The 22,900-nt window shown below is 43.5% G+C and overlaps 1 protein-coding gene across 1 annotated transcript; it reads right to left on the bottom strand.

The window, feature by feature from the left end:
- Positions 1-16,488: 16,488 nt before the first annotated feature.
- LOC121796857 lies at positions 16,489-18,789 on the bottom strand. The gene is made up of 2 exons (XM_042195631.1): positions 18,117-18,789; positions 16,489-16,814 (listed from the first exon to the last, which is right to left on the bottom strand). The coding sequence occupies exons 1-2, from the start codon at positions 18,787-18,789 to the stop codon at positions 16,489-16,491; spliced, it is 999 nt and encodes a 332-aa protein (XP_042051565.1).
- Between the last annotated feature and the right edge of the window lie 4,111 nt (positions 18,790-22,900).

Raw genomic sequence — 22,900 nt, 5'->3', positions numbered from 1 at the left:
TTGAGATGTAACGCCCCAAAAATATGTTGGAATCGTGCTTGGTCAAATGATTTTTGACTAATAATAAATGTTACAAGACATTTAATTTTGTGAAATTAAATGCAATAACTTCGATCTACGTTCTGAGTAGATGACCGTAGTATATTAATTTCTCAAATCCGATTCCCGGTGAGTGAATGAGTGAAAAGACTAGAAATGAACTATGTGAAAAGACTAAGGGATTAATTAACTAAGTGTTAATTATCCCACATCGGGGATGATAAACTTCTTTAATGAAGTATTTAATCAGATGAATTATCATGTGTAATAATTATCATGGAATAAGACGGGTGACAGAGCCCACACGCGCGCGCCGCCGCCGCCCGCCCGCGAGCCGCGCACCGTGATCCGTGTCCCGTGACATGTGCCCCGTGCACCGGGTGTCTGGTGCCTGGTGCCTTGGGCCCTATGCCTTGGATCTTGGATCTTGGCAATTGGTCTTTGGGTGGTCTTTGGGCTGTTCTTTGGAGCTGGTCGTTGAGCGTGGTTCGTGCCCCGCTTGTTCTTTTTAGACCACCCCAAACTCCACGCTATCCCCGACGGGTCCTGGTCCAAGTCATGGTCCCGCGGGACCCCGACGCACAACGGGAGACAAAAGGTCCCTGCTGGACCCCGACTCACAACGGGAGTCAAAAGGTCCCCGCTGGACCCCGACGCATAACGGGAGACAAAAGGTCCCCGATGGACCCCGGCGGTCCATGGTGTATCCTGTCGTGTAGCATGTCCAGGTGCGTCGTGTCTCTTCAGCTCCCACTAGCTAGTGCACCAGTCAATAACTCCCGGCGGTTACAGTCAAGCCATCATGGCACACATAATGACTGTTGACTCCATCAATGCCCCTGCAGGTGGACTTGGCCTATAAATAGACAGTCACTCCATGCATTGCATATGTTTTTTGAACACACAACACAAGCTTGTCATTTGCATAGCTCTCTCCCTGTCTCTGCATTGTTTTCCCGTCAAAGCTCTGCCCTCGCCATCATCTAGTTCGCCGGAGCTTGTTCCGTTTGCGGTGCTGCAACGAACAAGACGAAACCATTTTATCTTTGGGGACGACACGCCAAACCGAGAGCACTACCGGGGCGTATCTCGTCTTGCGGAAAGATGACTCCTCGACTCGGCTTACATCTTTACGGTTTATTGTTTCGAACTCTTCTTTGTAATTTCAATTCAATTTATTTTCCGTTTAATTTCTCTTTTCTTCATTGGGTTGTACTACGCCCGGTTAGTGTATCTTTGTATCGCAGTTAGACAATCACTTTTAACCAACAATCACAAGACGAGATATACATACCGTTGAAGAAGGAGATTGGACTTTAAATTGAATCTAAAACTTTTGAAACTAATACCTTAGCATGGAGATGGATCCAGTCGATGCTTTCCCCGATGCCGCTTTCCCTACTCCAACACCGACGTGTCCACTGTTCCCCCGTCGGGTCCCCTCCATGACCACGACTCCCGTCGAGTCCACATCATCACACTTGATTACCCAAGCGCCTTGAGCGCTTACTAACCCATTTTGGTCGACTGGTGCATCCACCTTTGGTGGCACCGATGGTTCCACATTAAGTGGTTCCATGGGATCCTTGATAGGATCGAGTGTTGGACCTTTCGAGGTCAACAGGGTGTTGGGGCCTTCGGGACCAACACGAAAAAAGACGGTTCCACTTTTTTGTGGTTCTACGAGATCCTCCAATGGATCGTGTGTTGAGTCCTTTGGGATCAACACGAGTGTTGGGGCCTTCAGGGCCAACACGCAAACTGACGGTTCCACGTTTAGTGGTTCCTTTAGATCCTCTAACGGATCAAGTGTTGAGTCCTTCGGGGCCAACACGAGAACTAGTGGTTCCACGTTTAGTGGATCCATAGAATCTTCTAATGGATTGAGTGTTGGGACCGTCGGGTCCAACACGAGAGTTGATGCCGTTGGGATCAACACGACTGACTCCAATGTGGGGGAGAGACCTCATGAATGGCCAATTATAAGGAAGTCCTACGGGACGTCTCCCGTCGTTCCCATTGATAGGGACATAGGGTCATTGGGCGTGTCCCATTGGTCTCAAGGGACATCTCCCGTTCGTCGGGAGACATGGGAGACGTTTTGCTCCCGCCCGTGCCTTAGAAAATGTTGGAAGACATTTGACACACGTTAGATCCCAAGAGACGTCTCCGTTTCGTCGGGAGGCATGAGGGACATTCGACTCAAGTCCGTGGCATGGGAAATGACGGGAGACATTTCTTACCCGTTATGCCTTCAAAACGTCGGGAGACATTTCGCTCCCGTTAGTGCATTAGAATATGTCGGGAGACGTATGACGCACATCTGTGACGTGGGAAATGTCGGGAGCAAATTTTGCACCCGTCGATCTTCTGTTCATCGGGAGACATGGGCGCCCATCCGTGCCTTGGGAAATGTCAGTAGACGTTTTGCACCCTTACATCCCATGTGAGATATCGGGAGAAATTTCGCACACGTCTATCTCTTAGGAGATGTCGGGAGCAAATTTTGCACCCGTCGGTCTCCCGTTCGTTGGGAGACATGGGGAGACATTTGGCTTCCGTTCAGATGTTGGGAGAAAGATGAAGCCACCAACCAAGAAGCCTGGTGGAGCTAAATTTATCAAACATGCCAAAGGCAACATAGCCGCCGTGGTAACTGAAGAAGTCAACCACGTCGAGAACAAAGGTGGTTGGTATATCGACACGGGCGTCGCTGCCCACGTGTATGCCGATAGAAGTAAGTTCTACACTTACAAGACTGTTGAGGGGAGGAAGCTCAACATGGGGAACCAAACCTCGTCCAAATGTGTCGACTTTGGAGATATGGTCCTCTAGATGACGTCCTACGTGACAATCACTCTAAGAAAGTGCTACATGTCCCGGACATACGCAAGAACATAGTTTCTGGATCAATACTTGTAAATATGGGTTTTTAACTTGTATTTGAGTCCGATAAGTTCTTTGTATATAAGTTTGGAAAATCCATCGGAAAATGTTATGTAACCGAGGGTCCTTTTTAAACTAAGTGTATCGGCTATTCGCCGTGTTTGAAAAGCCATTGGCTAATAATGAAAATGCAAATACTTCATCCTATTTATAGCATTATAGATTAGGACATGTGAATCCTAATGCTATAAAAGTTTAGTAAACTTGAATTTACTAAAGACAAAAGAAGTCTATAACCCAAATAAATGTGAGAATTGTCTTGAGGTGAAAAATGACTAGATTACCGTTTCATTCTATTGAACGGAACACGAAACCCCTTTAATTAATTCACACCAATGTATGTGATTTAAAATTCGTGCAAACTAGAAGTGGTATAAAATACTTTATCACGTTCATAGATGATTGCACAAGATGTTGCTATCTTTATTTTTTAAGAAGTAAAGATGAAGCAATTGAAGTATTCAAAAATTATAAGAACGAAGTCGGGAATCAACTTGGATTGTAAATCAAAATGATTCAAAGTGATAGAGGAGGCGAATACTTAGCCTCGTTTGGGGAATTATGCAACACAAGTGGTATAATTCTTCGAACGGTTGCACCATATTCACCACAATCTATTGGTGCTACAGAACGCAAGAAACTGAACTCTTAAAGAGATGATAAATGCGTTACTGATTAGTCCAGAGATGCCCCAGAACATGTGGGGGGAAACTGTTTTGACAGCTAACTACATCCTAAACAAAATCCCACTCAAAAGTAAGGATGTCACTCCTTATGAGTTGTGAAAGGGAATGAAGTCATCCTACAAATACCTCAAAGTGTGGGGGGTGTTTGACAAAGGTGATGGTTCATCTACCGAAAGAAGTTACAATCGATCCTAACACGGTTGATTGCATCTCTATTGGGTATGTACTTAATAGTAGTGCTTATTGATTTGTTGTCCACAAGTCTGAAATACCGACTATGACCGTGGGAACAACAATCGAGTCAAGAAATGCTGTATTTCTTGAAAATATATTTCCTCGCAAAGACAAGGAAAATATTGCACCCAATTCTGAGACGAGAATTGAGGATGAAGCCACTAGTTCTAAATCAGTGGATGAAGAGCCAGAATCGCGCAAGCGAAAAAGGCATGATCCAAACGATGTGGTACTAAGACGTGGCAGCAGGGTTAGAACACCAAAGAAATTTGGTCCTGACTATATTGCATTCATGTTGGATGAAGAACCAACATTGATAAAAGTAGCCTTTGATGGCCCAGACGGGCTGCATTAAAGAGAAACTGTTTCAAAGTGAAATTGATTAAAATTTTCTACCACACTTGGGTGTTGGTTGATCTACTTGAAGGTGCTAAAACCTTTAGGATGCAAATGAGTCCTTAAAAGCAAGTTTAAGGCTGTTGGAACAGTTGATCAGTATAAATGGTGATTTAAGATGAAATCTATATGGAATAACCTAAAAGTTTTGTAGTACCTGGACAAGAGAGAAAGGTTTGCAAACTGGTTAAGTCCCTCTGTGGATTGAAACAAACGTCGTTGCAATGACACTTGAAATTTGATAATGTGATGTTATCAAATGGATTTAAAATCAACGAATATGACAAATGTGTCTACATTAAGAACACTGATAATGAATACGTTATAGCGTGTCTCTATGTTGATGATATGTTAATTATGGGTAGTAACACCTAAGTGATTAACTATACGAAAACCATGTTAAAGGGAAACTTTGACATGAAGGATGTGGATCTAGCTGATGTGATTTTTGGAATGAAAAATTCTAATTCAAGTGAATCATCTTGACACAATCTCACTATATTGAGAAAGTACTAAAGAGATTCAACGCCTATGATGACATCCCGGCTAAGAAGCCTATAGAGCTCAATGTTCACTTGAGCAAGAACAAGGGCGAGCCCGCTGTATAAGAAGATTAGGCACGGGGCATTGAGTGCATTATGCATTTGACTAATTGCACTAGACTTGACATTGCTTGCGTTGTGAACAAGTTGAGTCTTTACACGAGCAATCCAAGCAAGGAGCATTGGAACGCTCTTGTAAGAGTTTTGAGGTACTTGAAATGTACTCAAAATCATGGGCTATAATTCTCCATATACCCCTCGGTACTTGAAGGGTACTGCGATGCAAACTGGATATACGATAACAAAGACTCACTTTCAACAAGTGGATATGTCTTTACTATTGGGGGTGGTGTTGTCTCGTGGAAATCCACGAAACAGACATGTATAGCCCGATCCACCATGGAATCTGAATTCTTAGCTTTATATAAACCTGCGGAAGAAGCCGAATGGCTTCAAAACTTCCTTGAAGATATTCCATGTTGATCAAAGCATGTGCCTACAGTGTTAATTCACTATGATAGCCAAGCCGCTATTGGGAGGGCAAACAATGGCTTGTACAATGGTAAGTCTCGACACATTCGTCGACGACATAATACCGTGAGACATTTGATCACAACAGGGGTGATTACAATTGACTACGTGAAGTCATTAGATAACCTAGCGGATCCGCTAACCAAAGGGTTATATTGTGATCAAATGAATTAATTACTAGAGGGAATGGGTTTGAAATCCACAAACTAAAGAATTGTCATAGTGGTAACCCAACCATGATGACTGGAGATCCCAAGAACTTGGTTCAATGGGAAAACTAAGCTATGAGAGTTTGTGTGAAATACTCATATACATCTATTCCCTAGAGAGCAATAGAGTGTTGAAAAACTTGCCTAGTGGTGAGGTTAAGTCTATGACTTTTAATGATCCCTAAAAGGATCTCGTTGAGATGAAGTTCTCAAGGAGACAAAGTATGGCAAGATACTTAACGAAGAATCACCTATGTAAGTGTGAAGTGGGGCCGCTTCAAACAATACACTTATGAATCCAAAGTGGTGTCCAAGGCCTGAAATGGACACAAAACGTGAGAACGGATGAGGTTGAGGTGTTTAAGTGTTAACATCATTGTCTCGGTGCATGCCGTGGAAGAATAGTTCAAAGCATCGCGCTACTAGTCCGCATGTGTATCCGATGGTGTTGACTATGGATGGTTCAAAGCCAAAAACTACAAATCCTTATGCTTACATACCTCTTGAGGGTTGAGCTTGTGTCTGCATATATATGCATTTGACAATTTCCACTCTTGTGGGGGGTTGTTGGAATCGTGCTTGGTCAAATGATTTTTGACTAATAATAAATATTACAAGACATTTAACTTTGTGAAATTAAATGCAATAACGTCGATATACGTTCCGAGTAGATGACCGTAGTATATTCATTTCTCAGATCCGGTTCCCGGTGAGTGAGAAATAATATATTAAAGTTGGTCATAATAAAGCTAGAAATGAGCTATGTGAAAAGACTAAGGGATTAATTAACTAAGTGTTAATTATCCCACATCGGGGATGATAAACTTCTTTGATGAAGTATTTAATCAGATGAATTATCATGTGTAATAATTATCGTGGAATAAGACGGGTGACAGAGCCCACACCCGCGCACACGCATGCGCTGCCGCCGCCCGCCATCGACCCGCGAGCCGCGCACCGTGACCCATGTCCCGTGTCCCGTGTCTCGTGCCCCATGCACCGGGTACCGGGTGCCGGGTGTCTGGTGCCTTGGATCTTGGCAATTGGTCTTTGGGTGGTCTTTGGGCTGTTCTTTGGAGTTGGTCGTTGAGCGTGGTGCATGCCCTGCTTGTTCTTTTTAGACCACCCCAAACTCCACGCTATCCCCGACGGGTCCTGCCACGTCATGGTCCCGCTGGACCCCGACGCACAATGGGAGACAAAAGGTCCCCGCTGGACCCCGACTCACAACGGGAGTCAAAAGGTCCCCGCTGGACCCCGACGCATAACAGGAGACAAAAGGTCCCCGATGGACCCTGACGGTCCATGGTGTATCCCGTCGTGTAGCATGTCCAGGTGCGTCGTGTCTCTTCAGCTCCCACTAGCTAGTGCACCAGTCAATAACCCCCGGTGGTTAGAGTCAAGCCATCATGGCACACATAATGACTGTTGACTCCATCAATGCCCCTGCCGGTGGACTTGGCCTATAAATAGGCAGTCACTCCATGCATTGCATATGTTTTTCGAACACACAACACAAGCATGTCATTTGCATAGCTCTCTCCCTCTCTCTGCATTGTCTTCCCGTTGAAGCTCTGCTCTCGCCATCATCTAGTTCGCCGAAGCTTGTTCCGTCTGCGGTGCTGCAACGAACAAGACGAAGCCGTTTTATCTTTGAGGACGACACGCCAAACCGAGAGCACTACCGGGGCGTATCTCGTCTTGCGGAAAGAGGACTCCTCGACTCGGCTTACATCTTTATGGTTTATTGTTTCGAACTCTTCTTTGTAATTTCAATTCAATTTATTTTCCGTTTAATTTCTCTTTTCTTCATTGGGTTGTACTACGCCCGATTAGTGTATCTTTGTATCGCAGTTAGACAGTCACTTTTAACCAACAAAACAGGGTTAGACGGAATCTTGCATTCCGATAAGAAAATGGTTAGTTTAAGATTATTCGGTAATAAATTCAATATAATCATAATTTAATAATTAATAGATTTAGTAAATATTATTTTATGATGTTTGAAGTAATTTTAAATTAGTGCTTAAATAAGGATACACGAATCTACATTAAGTAAGTAAGTAAGATCGAGTTCCCTTGCCATCGGGAATTGGCAGCCAGCGTCGCCGGGCTTTCCCGCCGGTGGGCGCCCCATCCCCATTCTCTTCTGTCTTCTCCCATACAGCTCCTTCTCCGGTGTCTGGTTCTGTCCTCCGCCGGGTGACGTTTTGCTTCTCCTCTCCGTGCGTCTACACTATACTCAGTAAATGCACATATTTTGCTTCTTTATTTTCTGTTCTCCTTTAGTTAGAGGATTTTTAGATATTAAATTGCTATAAGTTACTATGGACATACTTGAGCAATATGTTGGTAAATTGAACCTTTAGATTATGTTGATTACACATCCAACACTACTAGGCACAGAAGCTAAAAGAGAATATTCAAACGAATATAGTCTGACTTAATTTATAATCATAAGCATGAATTTGTTTGTAGAATTATTACTTGAAAGGTTGGTCTGACTATTTTTGTTGGCCTTCTCGTGTGTTGTAGAGTGTGTGTAGTTTGGGATTAAATTGTTAACCACATGCGAATTATAAGAGATGTGACCATTCACTGAAATTGTGGGTAAAAGACATACTTGAGGTTGAGTAAGTATTAATTCATTTGTTCATGAATGATAAGCCTATTGTAGGACTTAACTTTCATCTAAAGTATAATAGAAAATTTTGAGGTTGTGAACGGAGTAGCTTTTGAGGTAACATGCTGAATGTTTAAGAGGTTGATGCTCTTATGGAATTATTGTATGATTTTTTATTTTATTTATTTATCAAAAACACCCAGTGTGGGCAGCGGGTTTAGGTAGACCCCAAACCCGTGAATAAAATCAAAATATAATGTTCCAAAACATGATCCTAGTCCAAAAGTGACTAGGATCTAAAGCAAGAACATGAAAAGACAAACTGAAGGTCCCACAAGTCGGGATCCTCCATGCTATCAAGATTAAACAAGAGACTAAATGAACAAAAGGGAAGGACAAGTGTAAAATAATGAGAACTACCAAAAAGTCACAATCAATCCACATCTCTATGTCGGAAATGAAAGTTAGGATATCCCAGCTGGTCCATCCTAACAAGCGCCTTCAGGTACCGAGGCGCAGAGACAGAATCATAGTATGTCATGGTAGGGGTCTGGACCCCCTACCTGCAAGAAAGTCGGCAGCACGGTTTCCTTCTCTGTAGATGTGTGAGAATCGAACCTGCAACTGAGAAGTCATACTCCGGATCAAAGCCATATGATGTCTAAGATCCGCAAAACCAAGCTGTCCAGATGACAATAAAGTAACTAGAGCCGCTGAGTCCGGCTCTATCCAAATGTGTGTGGAGAACTCCATGGCCATCTCCAAACATCGAATAAGAGCCATAAACTCCGCCTCAAAGCTCGAAGATGCAGCAACCGGAGAACAGAAGGCCCACAAAAGACCTCCATCTGAACCACGAACCAATCCTCCCTCTCCCGCCTCCATTGTTGAGGTAGAGAAGGCTCCATCAGTATTCAGCTTCACCCAAGGGGCGTCAGGGGGATGCTAAAGGACCAAGAGAGAACGCAGAACACGCTGTCTGGGAGAAGAAGGCATGAAATCAACCGACGGTGAGCATCCCCTCCAGTGAATTGGGGTGATCCTGCCGGCCAGCACAAATGTATGCAGGTGATGAATGACCTGCCAAATAACATGAGAATGACGTAAAGGGCGACCGCGAAGCTTGCAGCCGTTCCTCTCCGTCCAAAGGAGCCAAATAGGGGACTATAAAACTAATATGCATGGCTGGAGCCCTAGTGAAGGAGGACCTCCGCCAGTGACCTAGTCTAAGTGCAATATCAGTGCTCGTGAGAATCGGTGCGTGCGAGGAAGGGAACCAGGCATCGAAATACTCCCACACAGAAATCGCTGACTGGCTCAAAAGGAAGACACGACTGAAAGACTCGACAGTAGGAGATCGACAACACTGACACCTAGACGCTAAATCAATACCCCGACACTGTAACTTCTCATCCACCGGCAACCTACCATACAACAACCACCAAATGAACACTGAGATGGTGGGGGTCAACCCTCCATTCCAAATCAACCCAAAAATCTCATGCTTCGGCTATATGCCATTTATGTGCTTGATATATATGCCGATGTGATGGTTATAACGATTAAAAATTGGAAGGCGATAGAATCGTTGATGTGGATTATGGGACAATAATGGGACAACAATTATGAAATGATAATACTAATATAGTATATGTTTACATGATTTTGTATATGATTATGTATGTTTCTGGTTGGTTTTATTTGGATATATTTGATATACAATATGATTGTAGAATTGATTGCTATAAGAGATGGTATGTGATGATTATGTACCCTCCTATGGGTTATCGTCCCCCCTACGTGGGTTATTGACACCCTCTTATGGGTTATCTTCACCCCTATGTGGGTTATTGGCACCCTAGATACCCTACTATGGGTTATGTTACCCCTACGTGGGTTATCATTAGTGGATTGTCTAAGTGTTTATGGTTTGAGATCGAACAATCAGGGTTGTTGATGTTAAATGTGATACCTGGAGTTATTGATGGTATTAAGGTTATCGATGTTAAATATGGTGTTATTAAGTTGTTGATTTTAGAAATTACTTTTGATATTGCTTAGAATATTTGTTGATATTCCATGAAATAATCGATGCAATGTATTGTGACATGCAATTGAGTTCTGAATAAATAAATTCTTTACATGTTTGTGAACAGCTTGACAAACTTAAATATCAATGAATTCTTTACTAATAACATATTGTTCGATTTAAGTATTGGTAACAATTTTGTGTATGATACAGGTTGCTAAATTTTTTAGATTCCTGTAACTGTTTTGCATGACTCGACAATACGTCTTCATTGCCCAACACTGTGTCCTCATTGCTCACTGATCCTGTTACCTTTTGGTATATAAGCTCATTATTTTGGTAAAGTGTAGTAGTTGTATTATAATTCAGCTTTGTATTTTGGATTCTGCTACTGTGTAATTTATCTATAAGAATTGTGGTCTTTTTGGCATAAGAAAAGGGATTAATATGTTGTGGCATATTAGTGTTGTTTTCGAGTAATATTTTAACAAATAAAAGAAATTTAGTTTATCATAATTTATGATACTAGAATTGTGACATCACCTATTTGACTGGTGGACGATCAGGTAGGGGTGTTACATGAGACCCATAGAAATTCTTCATGTAAGTTGATACGCTCGGATTTTGCACTGTTTTTTAAGGCCATTATTTGGTCTATTTTGAGTGTGAAAGTTGCAACATGTCTGTTATTTATATATTTTTATCTATTTTGGTATTTTGACGTGTTTTGTGAGAAATTTGTAAAATAGAGCCTAAAAAGATAGCAAAAAGTCAAAGATGGAATTCTGGAGTATTCGAGCCAGCCAGCGGTCCGCTGCACCTAAGCCAGCGACCGCTGGCCTTGAAAGGGTAGGGTTTGTTCGGTTAATCACGTTGGTGTAATCAACTGATCAGGAGGAGACTCCTAACCTAGTCGTGTCATTGGCACGATGACCTAAAAACCCTGGTATCAATAATTTCTTCAACCCACTTCTATTGGCTAGATGTAAGGGTCGAATCCCACAGAGATGGATGTATGCAAATTGTGATTGTGGTGATAATCTAGGAAGGGTTGGTTTGCTACCACGCTTTAGGTTGAGTTTTACTTTAAGGGACTGTGTACGTAAAATATATCAGTAACTTTAAGGGACCTATACTTTACTGATTGGTGGACGAATTAATCTTAGCAAAGGACTGTGTACGTAAAATATATGAGATAAAATGATTCTGGTGCATGTGAAAAGTAGAGGTTACTATAAATGGCTAAACAGAATAACATAAAATATTTAATGGATTCAGGATTGCCACTGTCAGGTCTGCAGGGTGCGCAGAAAAGTAAAGGACAAAAAGTAAAAAGGAGCTAAAAGTAAAAGTGGTCCACAAAAGCAGAAAATGACGTTATCTTCATCACCAAGCTACTGAGAAATTTAGCACACTCACGAACTCCAACAACTTCACAGAAATTATGCAGCTGATTGAGATCGAAATTGAAACTTAAATTAAAAGATTAAAACTGGTAATCCTAATTTATGCTAACTACGAAGCATGCAAGGTGACAGAATTTACTCGACTAAGACATTGTGCATTTTTCCAGATTTGATTGCTTAATACTTAAGAAATTACAAAAACAAACTAGATCTAACTTAATCACAAGAACTCATATTTGAACGTACGAAATCTACTCTAAACTACTAGATCTAACAAATCCGAGCAAGAACGAAAACATTGCGGCTAAGAGATAAATGAAAAGTAAAATCCAACTTCATAAGATCAGATCCACACGAAACACTTCAGAATCCAAAAGACAATTGGAAATAACAAAAGATTCCAAGCAAAATAACAACTGAAATTTAACTAAGAAAGTGATTAAAGATTGGTTTGCTCCTCGGGCGATGAAACGGTATTTCGGCTACAAATATGATGAACTGGAACGGCGGTGAACCCTCTCCGGCAAGTCGCCGGAGTCTGGAGTCTTCAAGTGATCATTACTGGTGGCGAGGAACGAGAAGTGTTAGAGCTAGTCTCCAGTGCTGCTGGAACTAGAATTATCCGAGAGAGTGAGTTGTTGAACGAGTGTTGTCTCTCTCTCTCCAAGTGACCTTCTATTTATATCGTGGCTAGCCCTCATTTTTAGGGTTACTTTTCACGTAAATTGTCACTTTTGCCCCCATTAAGTAGTTGGTCGTTTCCTAACAATCCTTCCTTCTCCATCTTGAGCCTTTGGGTATGCATTCTGGTCAGTATTGCACCCTTCTGGTGTCCTTTTCACTTGAATCTCTTGGTCCTTTCCCTACTGGCTTGCACCCTTTTTCCTGCACACTTAAGCAACTTTCTTGCAGATAAAACACGTTAAGCTCACAGACTGACCAGTAACCAAGGCCTAGAATACAATTTATCAAACTGCTCACACTTAATACATGCTTGTCCTCAAGCGCGGGGGAACAAACCAAAAATTAATAAGTCAAATCCTAGCCTGGTTACTCCCATGACCGACCCTAAACTAAAAACAAAAGACGCAACACTCTAAGAACTTTGACGCAAAGAGAAAACACTAAACGAAAATTCACACATAAAAGAAAAACACATTAAAACACATTGAACATGCTATATTGTCAACCATTCCTCCCTTCTAGTTTGAGTTCAATCCGGCTGTAAGCAGCCTCGAACTTCCGCTGCCCCTCTTTTCTTCCCTAGCCAGTACATTCGCTTGTCAAGATCACCATCACCCAACCCTCGGCTCAAATACTTGATTCGCTCAGTCTCTCATTCCTCACCAGGGATGTTAGGACTGATTCTCTCAACATTGTTGGACCATAGATGCTTCGGATTCAGATCTCACTAGCAGCTCCTAAGGGTCTTTCAAGGGTTGTAACGGGGTTGTGGCTTGTAATATATTGGGTGGATGTTTGTAAGGCTCTAAGGTTCAAAATTGTAACTACTTTATTTTTATATATGGAGAAGCTGTGTCTATTTGGGCGCTTGACATCTCTTCTTGTTTGGCTTGATATTTTCCTAAGGTTCTAAGGTTCAACTGGTCAGTAGACTTTTCTGTGGCTTCGCCACCCTTATTCCTTCTTCTTCTTTTTGTGGACCGGATATTTCTTTCAGACCACTTTCTTCATTTCTCCTTCTTCGTGGCTTCACCACCCTTATTCCTTCTTTTTTTTGGACCAAGTATTCTCCCTGGTCAGTTTCCTTCATTTTTCTGCTTTTTTCTCCAGTTGGTTTTATGCCTTGGCTCTTGACATAGTCCTTGGGTTTTCTGGGTTATATAGGGGTTTTAATACGGCTGGAATGGGATTCTAAGGGAAGGTTTTTTTTGGTAGGGGTTTCCTAATGCCCTTACGTTTTTACCATTCGCAGTCACTTCACCCTATACATCATATGTCAGCCACTCTCTATTTTTTTTCAAGTGTTTAGCAGAAAGTGGTTCCACTTTAGGCTTTTAACTCACTATTTAAGAGGGCTTTCGTATCTGGCCTTAAGTTTGGGCTTTTCTCTCATACTTGCATCATCTGTGCTGACTAGGATCTACTGGGAGGGATGGTTTCCATTGTTTAGCATGCTTTATTTCCATCAATCCCCCCCATCGTCAGTTCGAAACGGTTAAGTTTTAAGCCCACTCATTCAACACATATCCTAAAAAAACTCTCCTAGAAACCTTGGAACATTTTCGTAAACAACTAAACACATAACTAACACGTCATACTGGCCATTATCCTCTCTCCCACTTCACCAGTGCAGGCCCTCGTGTACGGGTAGTGAAGTGGAAAATAAGATGGCTAGTATGATGAAGCACAGACAACACAAAATATATACCTAAAACTTCTCACACTTAGACTATGTAATAGGCTAAGTGGGAGAATTAACATGACAAAAACATTGAAAACATACATGAAATAAACACAAACACACATATTATATACTTAAAACTTCTCACACTTAGACTATGCAATAGGCTAAGTGAGAGAATGACAACTACATAGAAAGAAAAACATGGACAGAAATACATGTATCAACGTCGCAAACCCCTTCTTCTCAAACTTAGACTATTGAATAGGCTAAGTGTTGGGAATTGGAGTTTGTGCAAATAAAAACTAAAACACAAATATATACAATTTAATCTACCTAACCAGAAAGCGACACTACGAGCACAATAAAAGAAAATAAAGACAGAAAAATAAAAGTAAACTAACTTGTCAGTAGGGTAGGTGGTCATTTGTTCCTCCTGCTCCTCCTCGGGGCAGGGCTTGGTGCAGGTGATTCATGGGGTACATCCTTAGGTGATTCAGACACGTCCTCCTCGGACTCTTGTGGTTTGTCAGCTTCTTCCTCCGGTGTTTGTGGTTCACTCACCTGGCCTGCATGGCCGCTCGTTCCCGCTTCATCTCTTGTTTTCCTCTTTCTGAATTCCTTTAACATCTCCTCCATCATATCAGCCATCCTTATCAACTGGGCTCTGGTCTCTCTATTCTCCGCCGCCATGTATGCTACTGCATGTTCTAACTCTACTTGCCTTCTCGCTTGGGCTTGTCCATCCTGCCCAACTTGGCCCGCCATTGCTCTACACACAGGGACCACAGCTTCACCCATAGCATAAAAGTGGGGGACTCTTTCCCTTGTATAGACTATTTGTGTGCGGGTGAAGAACTGGATATCGAACTGGCCAGGAGGATCCCCCATGAACATCTGGGATAGGTCATCTATTTTGATCATTGCGATGTTGTTGCGAATGAATGATCCCAAGATGTGGCAGAGGGACAGGTTCCTGGCTGGGTGGGTGGCGATCAAATGACATTGGTTGGCCGTCCAAAATCCTAAATGTACTCTCCTACCGCGCCTCGCGCACCATAGCAGGTACAGCTCTGTCATCGATGTTCTCACGGCCAAATTAGTCTAGCCCAGTAGGTTATAATCCAAGTACAATTGGACAAGTCGGAGGGTGGTATTGTTGAAATGGATCGATCGGGACAGGGTGGAGGCGAACTGACCTGCAATCGGGTGTGTTAGTTCTTCCCACGCTTCCTGAGGGTTAAATCCACATGCCTCCTGGGTATCCCTCTCTCCCTACTTCTCCATTCCGGTCCTATGGCTTCTTCTAGGCTACACATCCCTAGCCTCACAGTCCATTCAATCAAGCTCAACTCTAACTCCCTCCCGAACACCCTAAAGGAAATAGAAATCTCATCCAGGTCCGTTGTGAATCGGAACCTGAATGTGGAGAAAAACTCCTTCGCCAACCTAACGAGTATGTCGGGGTCTCTATTCTCTAGCAACCATTCAAATCCCAAAGCGTTTCAAATCCCAAAGCGTGCACATACGATAGAAAAGATTCTCAAAAAGCTAATTCATCCGGAAAAGGAAGGTGGAGTACCTTACCACATTTGACTTGCTTGATGTTGTCATCCTTGTCATCGAAGGCATCTTGGAGCTTCTTTGTATTGTAGTGTTTCATATCCTTCATCAGCTCATCATCGAGCTCCACGTGCTATCGTTGGCACTCCATTCTTTCCACTGGCGGATGGACGAGTTCACGGTGATCTTCTGCCAATTGTCGTTCCTGGAAATCTTCATCCTCGAAGGAGATGTCGTCTTTCGAATTCGACTCTTCACTAGAGCAATACAATTCGTCACTATCTTCATCTCTGGTTGAACGACTCCTCTGCTCATTCTCTCTGATCACGATCCCAGTAGCGGTTGTGCGGGCTTTCTTGCTGCTCTGCTTCTTCTGCATTGGGGATTTCCCTTTTCTCTTCCGTTCTGAATGGTACCTTTCCATAAACTGATGCCTTTCTTCTTCCATTTCTTGCTTCAGGCTTCTAGACGCTGATGGTCCTTCCTGGGCAGCAGGCTGGCTCTCTCGGGCTTCAACTATCACCTCCAATTTTGGCCCTTCAGTCAGGTTCTCCCCAGATTTTGTAGGAGTCTCTTCTTCCTGACCAGTAGCGGTAGGTGATTCTGGTTCCATGATTGGGTGGTTTTCCTTCTAGGTAGTAGTTGGGTCGGGATTCTCCCCAGGTTTTGCAGGAGTCTCCCGATCTTCATCGCTTGAAATCTCCACTACCTTAGATGCAGTGGTACCCCCTGTGTTCTTCGCCATCCCACGCCCGAGGCATCTTTGCGATACACGCGTCGGCCTCTGCTACTCCTTCGGCTCATCCTTCAGTACCAACTTTCTCTTTACAGGTTTTGGTTTCGTCAAGGTTGACGTTTTTGTCACAGACTGGGCAGTAGGGACTTGTGGTTCCGTTTCCACCATATTCTTGGTTTCTACCTACTCTACTGGCTTGGCGGGTGTTCCTTCTAGTTCTTTTGTCGGTTTCGCTGGGCTTTTACTTCCTACTGCCTCAGATGCAAGGTCCGGACCCTCAGCCATCTTGGCAGCATTCTCCTCTGCTTTTCTCACTCCCTCCAGGATTGTCTGGAATTCATCATCAGTCATTAGGCCTTGCTTCTTGGCCATCTTATTTAGGTCTACCTCCTCCGTTGCCTCTTTTTCTACAGAAACCTCTGCAATCGGTATCTCCTCTTTATCGCCCTTTTCCGTTCCTCCTACTTCTTCCCTTGGTGCCTCGCCCTCAGTGCTCTCCGCTTCTTCGCCTGCATCTCGGTATGCTGAAATGGGGCTAACATCCGAGGGTTCGTCTTGGTTTGGCTTTGGTAAGGGTTTGGGTGTTTCAGGGGGTACGGTTGTCTTTAGAGAGGGTTCTGGGGGGTGTAGGTTTTGTTGAGTCTTGAGCGGTGTTTGGAGGGACTTGAGATGTCAGAACGATTGGTGGAGGGGCCGAGATTGTAGGCGTCCCACTCACTGTAGATGCAGCGCCTATAACTTAGGTCAAATTTGCTAGCGCGGCTCCCCAATTTACCCCAGGGTTTGTTGTTTGAAGGAATGCCGCCAACGCCTCCGCTGAAATCATGGCTCCCGGTTGTAAAGTTGGGGGTGGTGGTGGTTAATTCACCTGTGGTGGTTGATTTACCGACGGTGGTTGATTCGCCGGTGGTGGTTGATTTACCAGCGGTTCTCCAGCGGGTGGATTCCTGGGTTGTTCCTCTCGCGGTGGCGGTGAGGACTTGCTTTTAGATGTTTTGTTCGCCATCTTCTTCTTTCCCATGGTGGGAATTTTTGAAGGTTTTGTGGTGGGTGAATTTGCAGGTGAGGGATTTGACATTTTTGGAGAGGGTTTCGGTTTCTAAGGTTTGAAAATGAGAGGGGGTGGTTTCTGGTCGGTTTATATAGTGGTGTGGCAGTTGCAGGGTTGCAACCGGTTGGAGCAGTTATCGGGTCGCGTCCCTTCGTCTCTGTGTTTTCTGACGTGGGCAGTTGATTAGATGGCGACCGTCTCTTCACTGACTCACGCGCCCCCCAGTCGTACCTACACCTGCGAAAAAGGTGCACTAAGTGACAATATAAAATAACCCCCCTAAATCAAATTCAAAATTTCCCCCTTATTTTGCTAAGTATGGAAATAAAGGATATGTGAGACTTAAAATTTTATCAGGAATTGCACGCATGAGGGACTGTTGTGGTCAATGCGCATCCTAATTAAAGTTTAAGTTTCGAAAATATTTTTGGGTTTTCAAATTTGGGTTTCCAACCAACATTAAATTTTAGCTAATAATTATTTACAATATTTACAACCCTACACTAGGAAATTTTGAATTTTACCTGGTCAGTAGGTGCATCTATTTCTTAATGAATAACCAGGCGGAACTCCCAATTCATATCCTACTGATCACTAGGCAGTCTCAAGATTGTATGCAGTTGAAAGGTTCAGAGTTAGGGGCACTCCCTGAAATTTTGACTGCTCCATTTGAACGAAATGCCATTATGATGTAAGGCCCTGTCCACTTTGATTTGAGCTTCTCAGGCATTAGCCTCAATCGAGACTGGAAGAGTAGTACTTTCATGCCACAGTTTTGTTCTCCCTTTGTACCACATGGCTGAATCAAACGATTCCAATTTGAGTTCCTCCAGCTCCTGTAGCTGCAACTTCCTTTCCTCTTTGCAGGCTCCAGTATCCATATTCACTTGTTGTACTGCCCAGTATGCTCGATGTTCAATTCCCACTGGCGGATGACACATCTTCCCGAAGACTATGCGGTAAGGAGACATCCCTATTGGTGTTTTGTAAGCGGTCATGTATGCCCATAGCGCATCTTCCAACCTTTTACTCCAATCCTTCCTTGAAGGATTAATCATTTTCTCCAGGATGCTTTTTATCTCCCTATTAGATATCTCAGTCTGGTCGTTACTTTGCGGGTGATAAGGACTAGACAATCGGTGATGAACCTCATACCTCTTCATAAGCGCCTCAATGGTACGATTGCAGAAATGAGTCCCTTGATCGGATATGATTGCCCTTGATACTCCGAACCGGCTGAACATGTTACTCTTTAAGAATTTATCAACCTCCTTAGACTCACAAGTGCTCGTGGCCTTATCTTCAATCCATTTGGGCACGTAATCGACCGCCACCAAGATATAGGAATTTCCATAGGATGATGGAAATGGACCCATGAAGTCCATGCCCCAAACGTCAAACACTTCGCATACAATGACCGGGACTTGTGGCATTTCATCTCTCGCAGAGATCCCACCGGTCAGTTGGCAACGGTCATAACTCTTACAAAACTCATAGGCATATCTGTTCAGAGTTGATCAGTAAAATCCACTGTCTAGCACTTTTATTGCTGTCTTCTTGGACCCGAAGTGCCTTCCACATGCCAAAGAGTGGCAATGCGTCAAGACATCTCTCTGCTCCCAGTCAGGAACACACCTTCTGTTCACTTGATCGGCTTCTATCTTCCATAAGTACGGATCGTCCCAAAAGTAATATTTTGCCTCACTTCTGATCTTCAACTTCTGAGCCATTATAATGCTTGGTATCTCTGGGAGATCCCCTGTAACTAGATAATTTGCCAGATCGGCGAACCACGCCTCCTGCCCAACTTTTTATTTTCCTTTTGCTGTCACTTCCTGGCCAGTAAGCTTCATAACATCTTCCCAATCAATATGTCTGGCCGAGAAAACTACTTCACACAAGTGTTCCACCGGGAACCTGTCCTGTACATCCTCACTACTTCCTTCTTGCATGATTCTACTCAGATGATCCGCCACCTTGTTTTCTACTCCTCGCTTGTCTTCAACATCCCAGTCAAACTCTTGCAGCAGGAGTACCCATCTGATCAGTTTGGGTTTCAACTCCTTTTTGGCAATTAGGTACTTAATCGCCACATGGTCAGTATAGACGACAACCTTCGATCCCAACAATTATTGGCGGAATTTTTCAAATGAATACACCACAGCTAACATCTCGTTTTCGGTGGTGTCATAGTTTCTCTACGATTGGTTGAGCGTCTTCGATGCATAAAAGATCACATATCTTTTTCCATCGATCTTTTGACCCAGGACTGCTCCCACTGCATAATCACTGGCGTTGCACATCACCTCAAAGGGGTGATCCCAGTCAGGAGTACGGATAATAGGAGCTGACACCAACTTCTCTTTGAGTAGTGTAAAAACTGCCTCACACTGCTCATCGAAGATAAACTCGACATCGTTTTGGAGGAGTCTGGTTAGAGGTTGGACAATTTTGGCAAAATCCTTGATGAATCTTCGATAAAACCCTGCATGCCCCAGAAAACCTCTTATCTCCTTTTGGCTAGTAGGAAACGGTAGCTTAGATATCACTTCCACTTTTGCTTGGTCAGCCTGGATTCCTCTTTCTGACACCACATGGCCTAATACTATGCCTTCCGTGACCATGAAATGGTACTTCTCGAAGTTTAAAATCAGGTTTTTCTCTTGGCATCTCCCCAACACCACATCTAGATGTCGTAGACATGAGTCGAATGAATCTCCATAAATGATGAAGTCGTCAATAAGATTTCTATGCAGTCTTCGATCAGATCGGAGAAGATATTCATCATGCACCGTTGGAACGTTCCTGGGGCATTGCACAACCCGAACGACATTCGTTTATATACATAAGTTCCAAACGGACAAGTGAATGTTGTCTTGTCCTGTTCTTCAAGGTCTACGTAGATCTGGAAATATCCATTGTATCCATCCAAGAAGCAGAAATATTGTCTCCCAGCCAATCGCTCCAACATTTGATCTATGTACGACAAGGGGAAGTGGTCCTTCCTGGTACGGCATTAAGCTTGTGGTAGTCTATACAGATCCGCCATCCAGTGACCAACCGGGTGGGCACTAACTCATCTTTTTCGTTCTTTACCACCTGGATTCCTCACTTCTTAGGAACCATGTGAACTGGGCTGACCCATTCACTATCCGGAACCGAGTAAATAATTCCTAAGGATAACAACTTCAATATCTCTTTTAAAACCTCTTCACGCATGTTGGGGTTTAATTTCCTCTGAGGGTCTCGATGTGCCTTAGCTCCTTCTTCTAGCCTGATGTGGTGCATACATACATCTGGACTTATCCCCACTAGGTCCGTCAGACTCCATCCGATGGCCTTTTTGTTTTTGCTCAGCACAGCCAGTACCCTCGCCTCCTGTTCTTTTGTCAGTTCACTGTTAATGAGTATCCGAGGTAGGCATACTTCAGATTAGCTGGCAGCTTTTTCAACTCAACTTGTGGGGGAAGTGTCTCTGAGGGTAATGGGTTTCCTCCCGCTTCCTCGTCTTTTTCAGACTCTAATTCTGTGGTACCCTCTGTTCTGGCCGGTAGCTTAGTACTCATGTTCCCGGCGAATTCGGGTTTCATGCAAAATTCCTTAATGGCCTTCTCAACTTCTTCATCAGTCAGCCCTTGGCTACTGACCAGTTCACACCATGCTGCGGCTTCTAAGTCGGCTTGTTCGTATACATCCAGAGCCTGCATTTTCTCGTGCAATAACTCAGCCTCAAGATATTCTTGGACTAGATGGTCAATCACATCAACATAACATAGATTCTTATAATCAATGGGCTTTTTCATGGCCTCATCAATTCTAAAAGTAAACTTTTAACCATGAACATCTATACATATTGTCCCCTCGGCCATATCAACAATTGTTTTTGTTGTTCTCAAAAAGAGCCTGCCTAAGAGTATCCTGCTAGACTCCCTAGCCTCGGGCTCACTCATTCTAATCAGCTGGATATAAAAAGTAATGCACTTTTACCAACACATTTTCTACAACCCCTTCAGGGCTGATGCAGGACCTATTAGCCAGTTGGATTAGGACCCTAGTACTTGTTAACTTTGCTCCCTTCAAACGGTTATAGATTGCATATGGCATAACATTTATGGATGCTCCTAGATCACACATTGCATGCTCAATTTTGACATCCTCAATAGTTATGGGAAAAGTAAACATACCTGGGTCGGCTCTCTTGGGTGGGAGCTTCTCCTAGACTATGGCTGATGTTATCCCTTCCACCACGATTTTTCCATCCTCCTTGGCCCTTCCCGCTATGAATTCTTTAATGAACTTCCCTAGATGCGATAGCTTTAAGGCTTGGAGGAAAGGTATGGTAACATCCAGCTTCCCAAATATGGATAGGTAATCCACGGGGTCCTCATTCTTCCTTTTTGTCACAAAGCGATAGGGAAATGGTTTTTTTCCTTTCGTCACTCCCTTTGGAATTTTGATGACCTCCTCAGAATCCTTCTTCTCTACTTCGATGGGGGCTTGGTAACTGATCCGGTTTTGTCGTGGCCGCTCCTCCTAGGCAGTTGGATTTCCTCCTTCTCAACCTCACTCGTCTTCCCTCCAATTTGAGCTTGCTCCATCACTTGAGGATGCGATGCTTCCATTCTACTTATCAAGATATCCTCTCCCGACCGTTCAGCCTCTCTTTCTTGAGTCGGAAATTCATGCGGATCACCCTTCGTACTTGGTTCTCTCACTGACCTTTTCATCTCAGGTCCCTTGTACGTTGTGCCGGACTGTAGCGTGATTTTGCTTATGTTTGCCTTCTCCGGTATATGGACTGTAGATGGGAGTCTCCCTGAGTTCCACTTCATTTCACCCACCGAGGTTGCCAGTTGGGATAGTTGTTTGTTCAGCATATCCATATTAGCCTTTTGCTCATTCTGAGCGTTTTGCATTCCCTGTACCACCTCGTTGTTCGACTGCATCTCGTTCCACATAATTTGCTGAGAGGTGAGCATATCTCCCATCATATCTTCCATTGTCCTTCTCGGCCGATTGGGGTTCGGGAATTAGTTGGGTCCTTGCTAGTGGTATGGGTTTTACTGGCTGTGAGGGTTTTGCTGGTAACCTTGGGAATTTGAATGGTAAGCAGGGTTGGGCTGATTTTGGTTAGGTGGGTAGTGGTTATACTAGTTAGATTGGTTATGGTTGTCTTGGTGGGAATGGTACTGGTTCGGGAAGTTTTGGCCTTGTGAGTGTTGCGGGTTCTAATTCATGTAGTTCTGGTAGTTTCTCTGGAGGGGTGGTATATATGTAGAACTTGAGTTTGGATTTTGTGGGTTTTGGTTTTGAGATTGGTACTGCTGTTGCTGGTTCCTTCCTGCCCAGTTGGGTTGGTGATCTGGGTTTGCAGGGCCACGGTTAAGGTTCTGACCTGGAGAAGGGTTCTGGTCTTGATTCTGGTTCCCATCTCTCCACCTGAAATTTGGGTGGTCCCTTCATGGTGCATTCTTGTTTTTCCAAGGATTCCAATTGTTATTCTAATTTCAATTCCCGACTGCATTAACTTGGGCTATCGCATCC

This window comes from Salvia splendens, chromosome 3, assembly GCF_004379255.2.
Source record: "Salvia splendens isolate huo1 chromosome 3, SspV2, whole genome shotgun sequence".
Classification (NCBI taxonomy): domain Eukaryota; kingdom Viridiplantae; phylum Streptophyta; class Magnoliopsida; order Lamiales; family Lamiaceae; genus Salvia; species Salvia splendens.
Note: the sequence above shows the minus strand (reverse complement) of the source record. Positions and strands in the feature narration are given on the sequence as shown.

Bases quoted from the DNA above. Each gene is read 5' to 3' on its own strand.
- LOC121796857 (XM_042195631.1), bottom strand. From the start codon at position 18,789: ATGCCACAAGTCCCGGTCATTGTATGCGAAGTGTTTGACGTTTGGGGC. The intron at 16,815-18,116 runs GTACTACTCTTC...ACCGAGATGCAG, and splicing joins AACAAAACTGTGGCATGAAA to GCGAAGAAGCGGAGAGCACT.